The sequence below is a fragment of the Chiloscyllium plagiosum genome, chromosome 12 (assembly GCF_004010195.1).
Source record: "Chiloscyllium plagiosum isolate BGI_BamShark_2017 chromosome 12, ASM401019v2, whole genome shotgun sequence".
In the NCBI taxonomy this organism is placed as follows: Eukaryota; Metazoa; Chordata; class Chondrichthyes; order Orectolobiformes; family Hemiscylliidae; genus Chiloscyllium; species Chiloscyllium plagiosum.
In genome coordinates, this window is record NC_057721.1 from 65,735,015 (window position 1) to 65,747,591 (window position 12,577).

General features: G+C 38.2%; 2 protein-coding genes across 11 annotated transcripts in view; one reads left to right on the top strand and one right to left on the bottom strand.

The window, feature by feature from the left end:
- LOC122555364 (protein SON) overlaps positions 1–11,955 on the bottom strand; it is a 46,651-nt gene extending 34,696 nt beyond the window's left edge. For 5 of the 9 annotated variants that reach the window (XR_006313252.1, XR_006313250.1, XR_006313251.1 and 2 more), the window contains exons 1-5: positions 11,823–11,955; positions 7,967–8,121; positions 5,455–6,729; positions 4,680–4,837; positions 2,072–2,203 (exon numbers count right to left, since the gene is read on the bottom strand). Coding sequence is in view for 6 of the 9 variants with exons in the window: in XM_043701294.1 (XP_043557229.1) it covers positions 2,072–2,203; positions 4,680–4,837; positions 5,455–6,729; positions 7,967–8,121; positions 11,823–11,842 (1,740 nt within the window). In the remaining 3 variants the exon portion in view is untranslated. The remainder of the gene's footprint in view (positions 1–2,071; positions 2,204–4,679; positions 4,838–5,454; positions 6,730–7,966; positions 8,122–11,822) is intronic. The other 4 variants (XM_043701298.1, XM_043701296.1, XM_043701297.1 and 1 more) reach the window with 2 other exon arrangements.
- LOC122555366 (transmembrane protein 50B) overlaps positions 1–12,577 on the top strand; it is a 205,593-nt gene that overhangs the window by 118,987 nt on the left and 74,029 nt on the right. The gene's annotated exons all lie outside the window — the stretch shown is intronic.

Consider the following 12,577-nt stretch of genomic DNA (forward strand, 5'->3'; position numbering starts at 1 on the left):
CTGCAAAAGGTTTCTATTGTGTGTAGCTGGATAATGGTTTAAATACTGGATTCTGGGGGGATGGCAGAAAAACATATTAAGAAACAATTTTGAATCAAGATTACATGCCTTTATTAACACCCCCGCCCCCATGAGACACACACACATACACACATATAATATTCTTCCCATCTCGCTTGAAAATACCACTCTCAGCGAGATATTGGTTCCAAAGGTACTTTTAGTTCTAATATGCCAAATATACGTGACAGTTCTACATGTGTAACCAGGACAAGGAATAACATCAGTTATTTCCAAGAATATGATCTGTTCTAAACAATATTCAAACATGACCAACTTTCTAGGTCACTGTGTGAGGACAGTGATCAAGAAGAGACCTGAGAGTTATTCTTAATCCTTCTCTGTTTCAAGGACTCTGCAATTATATATTGCACACCTTCCAGCTGAGAACAGCTATTAAGCTGGAAATCCTCTTCTACAGGGCTTCTTAACATATCCTTCCAATATCAGCTTTTATAACCCCAAGGAATCTCAATACTCATTTCAGTTACTTTGCAAAGTATCCCATTAGTCAATAAATCATAAAAGCAAATGTAAAACATTACAGGGTCATTAATGTAAATAGATACCCAACATATAAAATCCAAGCAGCTTTCATTGGGAAGTAAAAGCACCTGTTCAGCAGGACTGACAGATGAGCCATATATGGATGGGGGCAAAATAAAGAATGAAAAAGCTAGTGGCTGCTAAGGACAATTAACAGTAAACCTATAGTAGAGAGGCTCTCAACTTGTGAAAAGGGCATTTAAATGAGAATATTTTTTGGGAGATTCAGACTGGGACCCGAACCCTGACTGCTCATCAAAGACAGCAGTGGGGTATAGCAGGGAAGGCGCAAAGAGAAAACACTGAAAGCTCATAACACAAAAATTGTTTTAATGTTGTATTACAATATTTCAAAGTTTAAGATATTTTACTCATAAAACCTAAACAATTAATTACCTAACAGCATTTGAAACGTTATGGAAAAACAATAGGGTGGCTAAGCTGACAGACAGTAAATGATGTTGCTGCAGAGCCAATTGTGAACGTACAGGGTGACAAATTTAAATTGTCAAAACTAAATTTAAACACAGACACAGGATTTTGTAATGTAAAACTAACAAAAGAAGTTAGAAACGTGAAAACAGGAAATTGGTGGCCTTTAGAAACAGACCTAAGTTCTATTTATAGTTGATTTATATTTTTCTGCAGCATATTTGTGGAAGAAGATCTATTAAATAAATGAAACTAAATGTTCAACATCAACAGCATTTTTGATGTCATTCTTTGTCTATGTTAATGGGTTTGAAATGTTCTAGTTTTAAAAAATACTTGTGTGACTTGACTGAAACAATGCACAGATGTTACTTTCAATGTGGACACTTCAGGGTTAATTCTCCAACAGAGTTCCAAAAGGAGACTTTTCAGGCACTTTCCAAGTAATTTTCCAAAATAAAACGCTACCTTTAGAGGAAGCTTCAGGCTGGGAGTGCAAAATTGGAAGTTTTACTCTTAAGTAGTATCACTGCTTGCTAACCTTGATACAGCATTTTCTAAATGCCTCTTTCAAAAACTGTTCTCTGCCTGTTGAAGCTAACTTTATTCTGTAGTATAATTCTCTGGACACCCTCGGTCCTAAGATACCATAAATAACTGTTCAATCTTCACATTTGATTCCATTGAACATCAGCAGTCACTTAACTGTGCAGAGCACCAAGCCAAGCTCAATCCTATTCTGACCCAATATCCACATGGGCACATTCCATTAGAAACAGCAGACCATGATTAAGATTCTGACCGATTCTTTTTCTACTATTTGCCATGGGGGATGCTGAAATGTCAAAGTGCCTGAGATGAGCCAATTGTGATGTGACTTAATGTTGAACAAGGGACCTTTTAGTGTGCATGGCTTTGTGCTATACCTGCCATTGTTCTTAACCATTAGAACAATAAGGGTGCTTTTGATATGTTCAGTGATTGATAATGGAGAAATACCACATCTAAATGGTTTACAAAATACATTACTTACGTTTAAGCTGAAAGAAATGGATTTCAGTTCATTAACTTTAATTGGTTGATTAATGAATGATTCATCCTCTTCAGAGACATGAAGTTCGTTACCCAATTCATTATCATTGCTTTCAACAATTTTCTTGCATTTCTAAGGAAGAAATATCCAGAGAATGCACAAAAAGATGAATATATACAATTTAATTATCTCCAACACAAGGACAGCTCCTACGTTGGCACCGAAATGCCCTAACATGTGAGAATTAAACAAGTGAGAGTGGGAGGAGAACAAGGATGGCAATGCAGGATGCATGGAGAGGGAAATGAGCTTGGCGGGGAAAAAATGGCAGGGGAAACAGAGTATAAGGGGCAAGGGAGGAAGATGTGGGGAAGGAGCATGAGGGTAGGAGGGAGGAGGATTAGGCTGGGTGACAGGGTAGAGGTGAAGGAAGGGAGACAGGGAAGGGGTCAGGGAAAGGAATGGGGGAGGAGAGCGGTGGGCTAAGATGAATGGTGGAGAGGTAGAGTGGATGGCAAGATGAAAGTAGTGGGAAGTACAGAAAAGCAATGAGGAAATTTTAGAAGAAGATGGGTAGGTGAGGGAAGGACAGTGGAAATGGAGAAAGAAAACAAGAATGTACAGGGTAGGGAGTATGTTAATGGGATTAGGGGAATAGCCAACTCTCCCACTGTTGATAAATCTCTAATGAAACTTGCAACAAATTACATGTGTTATCATTCCAATGTGAGTTAGTAGCTGTGTAAGGAAAACAATGAAAAGAAACAAAAATAAAGCCCGGCTGAGTTGACCCCATGAATAACTGACAGGTTTAATCAGTGGGATCAATTGAATCCAAAAATTAATGACTGTTTAGAATCCTAGAAGTTACAGATTCATGTAATTTGTGGCCTAATAGTTGTGCTAGTAATGACAGGGAAAACAGAGTATGTGTAATCATTTTTCTTCTGAAAATGACAGTAATTTCTGGTGTTGGCACATGTGCGGTTAATCAAAAAAATCTAGAAGTTGCTGACACTGATTCTATACACCTCCAGAGGTTGTACTGTTAAGGTCTCTCCAAACTGCAATCAAGTAGAAATCTCTGAATTTAAAAAAAACTTTGCCTTTTCAGTATTAGTCTTGCTGTGAAAACCTTCAAGATAGTTGAACCTTGTTGAATGGCTTGTAACTGGGTTTTTAATACCAGTTTTTAATACTAAGTTCATAATTCTTTCCAAACAACCCCAATGAACCTGAAGAGTATTTTTGTTTAATGTCTCTTTTTAATGCATTTTATAAAACATACTACTTATTTTGAAAATATTTTAAGAAGTTTGTTTATAATATTTTAGCTTCCACTCCAAATTCATCTGTATGTCCTTATTTATTTCAATGTTTATAAAATTTAAATATTAAGGGATTCAGTCATCTTCACTTTCCAGTTTATTATGTGTAAAAATACTTCAGTGTTATTGTCTGCTTGCCTTGATCAACATCACTCTTGACTTTAAGCCAGATTGAAACGGATTTGGAAGAAAGGGTACAACTTAAGAGTCCAACAGAACTCTGCTTCACCATTTCTCCAAAGATGCTGCCAGACTTGCTGAGTTTCTCCAGCATTCTTTGTATGTTTCAGATTTCCAGCATCCACAGTATTTTGCTTTCATTTGAATGGAGAAAGGGGCAATCCATGCCATAGAGATACTGTACCTTTAAAGACAGCTTACTTTGAGGTCAGCTGTGACAATCATTGTTTCATTGCTGACTGTAAATCCAGATCTACCTAAGTGTACAGTTTACACAACAGTTGCATACAGAATTGTGAAATATTCTCTCAGTTCCAGAGTTTTCACTCTTATGTCATTTGCAGTTGCTAGTTCTCAAGTACCTTGAAAGATCACTGCATTCAAAGTTTGCTATCAGTCATACTGTTTGTTAAACCTCCTCTGCTATTTTAAAACCCAGCTCACTAACCCCTTCCCCCTTCCATCACTACCAATTAAATCCCAACTGCAACTGTAGTATGGATATTAGTTACTCTCCAGTCATACTTCACATTTGCATCTAGACAGTGAGCGTCCAGTTCCCAATTTCAAACAACTATGTGGAAAGAAAAGCAAACATCATAATTAAAAGTACTTTCAACTAACAAGCTCAGAAAAATTTTGGCAAAGATATGGCAATAGGTCACATACCTTCCAAACTTTATGCCATTGATCACAGCATCCCTAAAGTGCAGACTGAAACTATTCAGCCAACCAAGCCTGCCCTGACCCTCCAAATAGCATTCCACCCAGACACAGAACCCCACCCTATCCCTGTAAGCCCACATTTATTATGGCTAACCCATCTGGCCTGCACATCCTGATCACTACAGGTCAATTTTGTATGATCAATCCACATTTTTGGACTGTGGGAGGAAACCGGAGCACACGGCGGAAACCTGTGGGGAGAATGTACAAACGCCACCCAAAGAGTCTCCCAAGGGTGCAATGGAACCCGAGTCCCTGGCACTGAGAGGCAGCAATGTTAACCACTATGACACCTGTGATATCACTGATCTGTAGAAATCAAGGAAACTGCAGGGAAATCAGAAGGCCAGAAAGTACAGTGTAAAACCATTTACCTCTGTGAGTTCTTGTATTGATGTACAACCTATTTTTTTGGCGATCACATTTTTAACAAGGGGTACAACAGGTTTCAGGTTTGCTGGCAAAGGCATTCCAGCTTTGGCACACATGGCTGCAGCATTGGCTTTTGCTATCTCTAGCAACTGTGCTTTATCTGAAAGAAACATAAATCCTCAGTATATTTTTCATTAGTCAGTTCTAGAGCAAAATAACTGACATATTAGCTCTCTTTCCTTTGAAAACAGTCTTTTACAACGTGATAGCACTATTCACAGAGAAATTACAATTCTGTTGAAAATAAATGTAATTAATTAAAGAAAGCTTCACAACTGCACAAAGTGCAAAGGGTCCAATCTCAGAAATCAAGGCAAACAGTCCACGACCAGCTCATCGTCTCTTAAGCCCTGGGACTGAATCCAGCAGATGCTGAGGGGGAGGAAATCCCTCCTCTTTACTAGGCATACAGGTTTTATCTGAAGCAAATTTGGGCAACATTAGTGTAATTCAAATGGTTTCTTACACTCTGTAATCAAACTGAACCATTGTAAAATAGCAGACACGAAAATGAAAAATATTCACACAGATGCGGAAGAGTACATTGCTGAATTTGAGGTATACTGTTAGGTAGTGCAAACTGATTATTTTTAATCATAATCATATTGCTGAGTAAATTCTAGATCGTCTACCCTCATCATGAAAAAATGAATACCAGCTGTTTCTGGATTAGAAATAACAGCACTCAGGAAACTAATTAAAACAACTGCATCTTACCTAGGTCTGTGAGGCGTTCAGGTGTTCTGCTGGGGCTTTTTCTCCTTAAGGGAGATCTGGATCTCCTCCGCCAATCAGGTGACCTCCGTGTCCTCACAAGCCGACTACGGTATAGTCTTGAACCTGATAAATGACATCGTCTGTCACTGGATCTTGATCTAGGTCTTGGAGAGTGTGACCGTTTAACTCTGGATCTTGATCTCACAGGAGATCCTGAGTGAGTCCTACTCCTGTGTTTTGACCGTGAGCATGATCTAGAACAATGCCGTGATTTTGACTTCTGTTTGGGCCTTGTTGCAGAGTGTGACCTTGATTTACGGCGTAACCTTGAAGGAGAACGAGATTTTGATTTTGACTGTTGTTCATTCCTTGCTCTCGAGCGAGAATCACACTGTTTCCTTTTAGACTTTGGAGATGATTCTGTGTGCTTCTTCTGTTCTTTGGAGGTTGACCTTGATCGACGTTTAACCGGTGAAGATTGTTTCCTGGAACATGAACTTTGGGATATATGCTTACTGCTCGATGATGTTTTTACAGAATAATGGGTGTGAGAATGTAATTGTGACTTGCGATGTTTCACTGACTTCGAATGAGATCTTGACCGACTTCTTTTCGTTCTCCTTGCCTCAACTCTGTCAGTTTTAACTTTTTCTTCAACAGTCTGAGTAGATTTTGATTGTACATTGTCTGAACCACTACTAAAACCCAATTTGGATTCATGGTCCTGCTCAACAGCTGATGCTGCAGCCAATAATCCAGAAACATTTCCAACTGTAGCTGTTTCCTTGCCAAAATTTATGTCAGCAACGCTGTTCTTTTTTACATGTAGACTTTTTTTACAATGATCCTGTACCAATGGCTTTTCAGCCGCAGAGCATTCCTTTTCAACTCCCACAGGTACTACAGTACTTATATCAGTTACTTCATCGACTGTATTTTTACTTGACCCAGTTCTGCTTGCTTTTGTCAAAAGAGAGATATTTTTACTCTTTATAGTGCTACATTCATTGTTTAAAGGTGACTTTGACTGGGATTGTGATTGCAACCGTGACTCAGGCTGTGGCTTCAGACTCAGACAAGATCCTGAGCGAGCCCTAAAGTGGTCTCTCTTTCCTTTCTTTTTCTTCCTCTTTTTCTTCTTCTTTTTACTTTTGTGCTTATGATGATGTTTATGTTTATGTTTTTTGGTTTTGTGTCTCAATGGAGGTGAACTATCTTCTTTGTTATCAACAGCTGGGGTTTTAATTTCTTCCGTTTTTGCACTGTCTACAGTTTCTGTGTAGAAAGAAAAGAAAATCTTGAGGTAACCAATAACGTAAACATCAAACCACAAGAAGTTCTATTGGCTCTCTATTAAAGGTTGATGCATTATCATGTAAAAAAATCAATCAAAAGTATACCATACTGCATAAAAGCAATGACACTACGATGAATTTTTATAAAACACCGGTTTAGCTTAAATGGAGTACTGTTTTTAATCCTAGGCATCGCACTACAAAAGGATACAAAGGCTCTAGAGAAAAGACCTTTAAGAATAGCTCCAGAAATGAGGGACTTGAGAGTTAAATGAAAAAATTAGAGAAGTCAGGATTCTCCTTAGGAAAAGAATGCTGAGAGAAGATTTGGTAGAGATATATGACCTACAAGGTTAGGCAAATTGGCTATGCTAAATTGCCTGTAGTGTTAGGTGAAGGGGTAAATGTAGGGGAATGGGTCGGGGTGGGTTACGCTTCGGCGGGTCAGTGTGGACTTGTTGGGCTGAAGGGCCTGTTTCCACAGTAAGTAATCTAATCTAAAAACATACACAGCATCACACCAGCAATGAAATTCATGTGCCACATTATTCATTCATGAGATGGGTTGAGCATCTTTTTGTTATTTCAGCAGCATTCATTAATGAAAAACACAGCATGCATCGCTTCTGCATAGTAGCTGCACGAAACAGCTAAACAACTAACTTCATGTGTTACTCAGCTTTCCACAACAAGCAAGATCTTGCTTGGTTTAAAATTTAAACAAAGTCTTACAGTGAAGTGTCAGTTATCACTAACTGCTGCATTTCCACTGCAACAGTTGCCAACTATTCAGCACCCTCCTCTCATAACATTGTTAATTTTGGTTTTCCTCTTAAGTTAGTATCCTTACAAATCACCCTGATGAGTGCAGGACAAAAAGCTGCAACAAATGTGTTTTCCGTCAATACAAATATACTACAAATAAAAGACAAAAGATGTCATTTTGATATGGTAATAGCATATGGTAAATTAGTTTATGTCCAAGCAATGATTTTAACTTTAAAAACTGCAATTTGAAACTATTATAAAATGTGTACTATAAAAGCTTTCTTTTACGTGCAGAAATAATAATACATAGATAAAGATCCACATTGAAAAGTTTATAAACAAACATTCCCTCCAAAAAGATAGTTTATTTATTCTGGCATTATATCTCAGTAGAGATAAAAGTCAAAGAATAATGTTAAGAATGGAAGAGAAAGAGAATCTGTACTCACCAGGATTTTCATTTTGAAAACCATGTAATGTATGCAGGGTGTTATCCATGATGGGTTCCATCTGGACTTCCACAGTGGTATCAGCCACATCTTCAGGAACCTTTGCCTCTACAACTGGTTTAATTTCACCATTTGCCCTGTTGGTGACTTTTCCACTAGAAAAGTAAAAAGAAACTGCACAATTGGTAAAACTTCACTTGAAACTCCTAATACTTTCTCAGTTGGTCAAATTCACTGCTGGAACTAAAGTCATGATTGCAAACTCAAGCACCTTTTCAACTATCTATCCCAATGTAATTAAATAGCATTTTGTAAAATTCAGAAGTTGACCAAAGTATTATAGACTGAGTTATTGACTATACATCCTTCTCAAACACATCTCTACATCGCACATACGCAAATGGCCATTTTGATTATTCATGCACACACCTTGCGTGCATTTGACTTCAACTGTCAACTGTAAGAAGAGCAAGAGCTCAACCAGATTGTGTCCTAACCTGACATCCATGCAGTGGTATTTAACTTATTTACAAATACTATGGGAAATTAAAATTATCTTCCAAAACTAAGTACATATAAATGCTTTTCCTCATGGAGAAAAATTACTCTAAGTAACTTGGAGTTAACCTTAATGAGCGCCTCCGAAATATCTTTACACCTAGTGTATAATTTAAAACTAATGGTCAAATATATTTTCTATTGTGCCATAAAGGAACACTTACAAAGGGAAATAAATGAACAACAAGGCACAACAACAACACTGGCGAGTTCCTTTAAGAAGAATCTTGCACATAGAGATTGTGCCAGTCTCATCGCCATTTTGAATACGACCACTCAAAGGTTCAATACCATATGCACCAACCATGCCATGAAATTGCACAGTACACTGATTATTAATAATACTCATCTTCAAAATTGTAAGTTTGGATTAGAAAGTTTCTAGAGAATATCAAATAGTCACCAAGGAACAGATCTCCAATTCAAGAACAGGCAGCACAGTGGCTCAGTGGTTAGCACTGCTGCCTCACAGCACCAGGGTCCGAGGTTCGATTCCAGCCTTGGGTGACTGTCTGTTTGGAGTTTGCACTTTCTCCCTGTGTCTGCATGGGTTTCCTCCGGGTGCTCTGGTTTCCTCCCACAGTCCAAAGATGTGCAGGTCAGGAGAATTGGCCATGCTAAATTGCCCATTGCGTTAGGTGCATGAGTCAGAGGGAAATGGGTCTGGGTGGGTTACTCTTCGGAGGGTCGGTGTGAACTGGTTGGGCCGAAGGGCCTGTTTCCATTCTGTAGGGAATCTAAGTGCCTACTGCAGTTTGAACATGATTTCATAACAAACAAATAAAAGTTATAGAAATAATGTGTACATTCTAGATTTTTTTTAAGATCTTACAGTTGTTAATATTTGAAATACACTATCTGTAAGAGTGGTTGGTGCAATTACACAGAAAAGTGCAAAAGACAATTTGACACAATGGTAGAGACATACAGCACAGAAACAGACCCCTTGGTCCAACCATCCATATCAAATATAATCGCAAACTAAACTAGGTAAGGATAAATCTGCAGAGATATGAGGTAAAGGCTTGTGTTTGGTCTAAATCAGGCAGTTTTCAAAGAATTGGCACAAGCACGATGGGCTGAATGCTCACCCTCTGAGCTGTAAGATTCTATAATACAAAATATATAAACCTCATAAAGGCATGAACCATCTTGAAACAACAGATCTTGGAGTGCGCAGCTTCCAATCCCATTTCTGTTTCCTAACGTGATATAACTCAGCAGGGCCAAACTAAGTCAACAACAATTAATGTATTTGGATCAGCTTGGAACATCAGAGGTTTGAAAATATACTGAAGATACTTCAACAATATCTTGAAAATTGTCTGTTTCTTTCAAAAAGTATCTGCACAAATCTAAATGTATTGAGAATTATTTTTCAAATCACACTCTCTCTCCTTGTTTAGTACCCTCTTTGGGCACATTTATAGTTGCCCATCTTGATATTTCCTGCTTTGGTGCAATGTCAATATTTGTCACTCCTGTGAAGAGCCATGGAAGATTTTCCTACCTTAAAATGACATATCAAAAGCAAGCTGTTGTTTTCATTGGTGGAATTGATATAGCAAAGAAATAATCCATTTTCAGAGTTTGAAAAGATTCATTTGGATTAAAAATTCAACATAATCAATTTCACCATGAAAAGGGAAATTACTGATTTATTATCACGGGTATCATGTTACAAAATACAGTGAAAAGTTTTATATCTTGTCGCCACTCTCCAGTGCCACCTTAAAACATAGAAAACGCCAACCAAGTTCAGTCATCAGTGAAACAAATTCTTGCTTTGCTGTATGCTGCTGTAGCAACAATAAATCCCTTCTTAAAAAATTTCCTGAGAGGCAACCAAGTTTGAAACAATTTTATAATTACACTGTGACTTTTTTGATGCTAACATTTCAAATAGGCATATGACAAGAACGTTTTACACACACCCCTTACATTTTACTCAGGGAAACATACGCACAGCTCTAAAATTTCACACATCTACACCTCACTCAACTAGCAATGAGGACACTGCCTGGGTTATTGAAACACTGGCTGCAATTTTCCATTGCTTGGCTCTGTCAGTGCAGTCAAGGAAAAACTGGGCCGGTATTCATTCTGGGTTAGTGGGGATCGCTCAGAGTCTGGCTGGGCAATCCCAGAACAACAGCAGAAGTTACCAGTCACTAGACCTGTCTCTGTGCACCGGTACTGTATGAAAGATGAATTAAAATATCTCAGAAAATATGCCATCCTGTTGTTGCCCTATTCATTTACAACTTTTGCTACACCAGCATTAAAAGATATAAATTAATGAGAAACCACTTGGTAATTGCCAACTTGTCACAGAAAGAGCTGGTGTACACTGGCCTAAATGAATTTTCAACAGTATGATAACTTGCAAACAATTCTGGCTCTGAAAGTTAAGAAACCGATCCAAAATCTTACAAAATTATGAGGGATCTCTCTAGATGAACAGGAACTGTTCTCTTTTGAAGAAGGATTCAGAGCAAAAAGAGCAACTGCCACATAAGAAGCAAAAATAATCTTTTTTCTGTCACAGAAAGCGCAGGTATGATGCCTGAGAATGTTGTAGAAGCAGTTTCAACCAAAGACTTCAAAGTTATGTTTATATAATTATCTGATGAGAAACAAATTGAAGGGTACAGAAAAACAATGGAAGAATGGGATTAACTGAAATGCTCTGCAGAAAGCAGTGTGTTGCAGCTTAAATGGCTTTCTGCGCTGTAACCATTCTATGATAGGTGTGGAATCTCATTTCTTCAAAATTTAATAATGTTTTTTGAAAAAATTATTTTCCCTGATTTTTCTCTCAATTTCTAATTTCTTTTTAGTTTCTTACAATTTATTTTCGGTAAATTATCTTAACTTTAATTAAATATTCTAATTCATAACTCCTGGTTTATACACCGTTGCCTCAATCAGGATTCCTCAAGCTGTTTGATGAATACTTGCATGGTTTACATAAGTCATCACTCCTTGTCGCATACACATATTGCAAAAATCTCCAAATATTGTAAACTAGTGCCAAAATCAACCAAAAAACATAGTGTAAAATGAATACCATTTCTTTTTCGCTGATTGTGAAACCTAGAACCAAGACCTTTTTTGTACTGCCAAGTACCTTACATAGTTTAAGGGAAATGTGTATTCCTGCCATCATGCTTTTCATAAACTGCGGAGAATCCCAAAATATCCATAACTGACTCATGGCAACTAGAAAGCACAAGTTAATAAAGTTGGATACGCATTGGAATTCAGATTATTTTATCAAGCAGCAGCAGACTAATACCTTAAAATCAACTGTTGCATTCATCCATTATTAGGTCTAACTCATGAGGAAGGCACGTATTGACTTGGAGCGCCAACATGTTAGTGGTGAGTCCAACTTCCCAATCTCAGCCACACTGCTGTGGAAGGAAAATTGGAGGAAAAATCATCAGTCCAGTGCTACTGGTGCACCACCTGGTAATTATCAAGTGAGGCAGAGGCCAAGGAGCAGCAAGTGTGCAGCTCAGTTGTACGACAACAGGAAGGAAAAAGCAACAGGGAAGGTACTTTAGCATGTGTGAAAAATAATTTCATAAGATACCCCTGTGTACAGTCAAGCTAACTGAATTGATAAGATTTAAGAACACTAGAAAGTGAATTTAGATTAGAATCCCTACAGTATGGAAATAAGCTCTTTGGCCCAACAAGTCCACATCGACCCTCCAAAGAGTAAGCCACCCAGACCCAATCCCCTACCCTGTATTTACCCCTGACTAATGCACCTAACACTATGGGCACTTTAGCATGCCCAATTCATCTGACCTGCACACCTTTGGATTGTGGGAGGAAACCCATGCAGACACAGGGAGAATGTGCAAACTCCACACAGAGAGTCGCCCGAGGTAGGTATCGAACCTGGGTCCCTGGCGCTGTGAGGCAGCAATGCTAACCACTGACATCACAAAGAATATCCAGTACTTTGTGCAGCAGCTGACAAGAGATCAAAAACAGCAAATATTTGTGCCTCTTTTTACGGATGCTGACCTGTGGTCATCT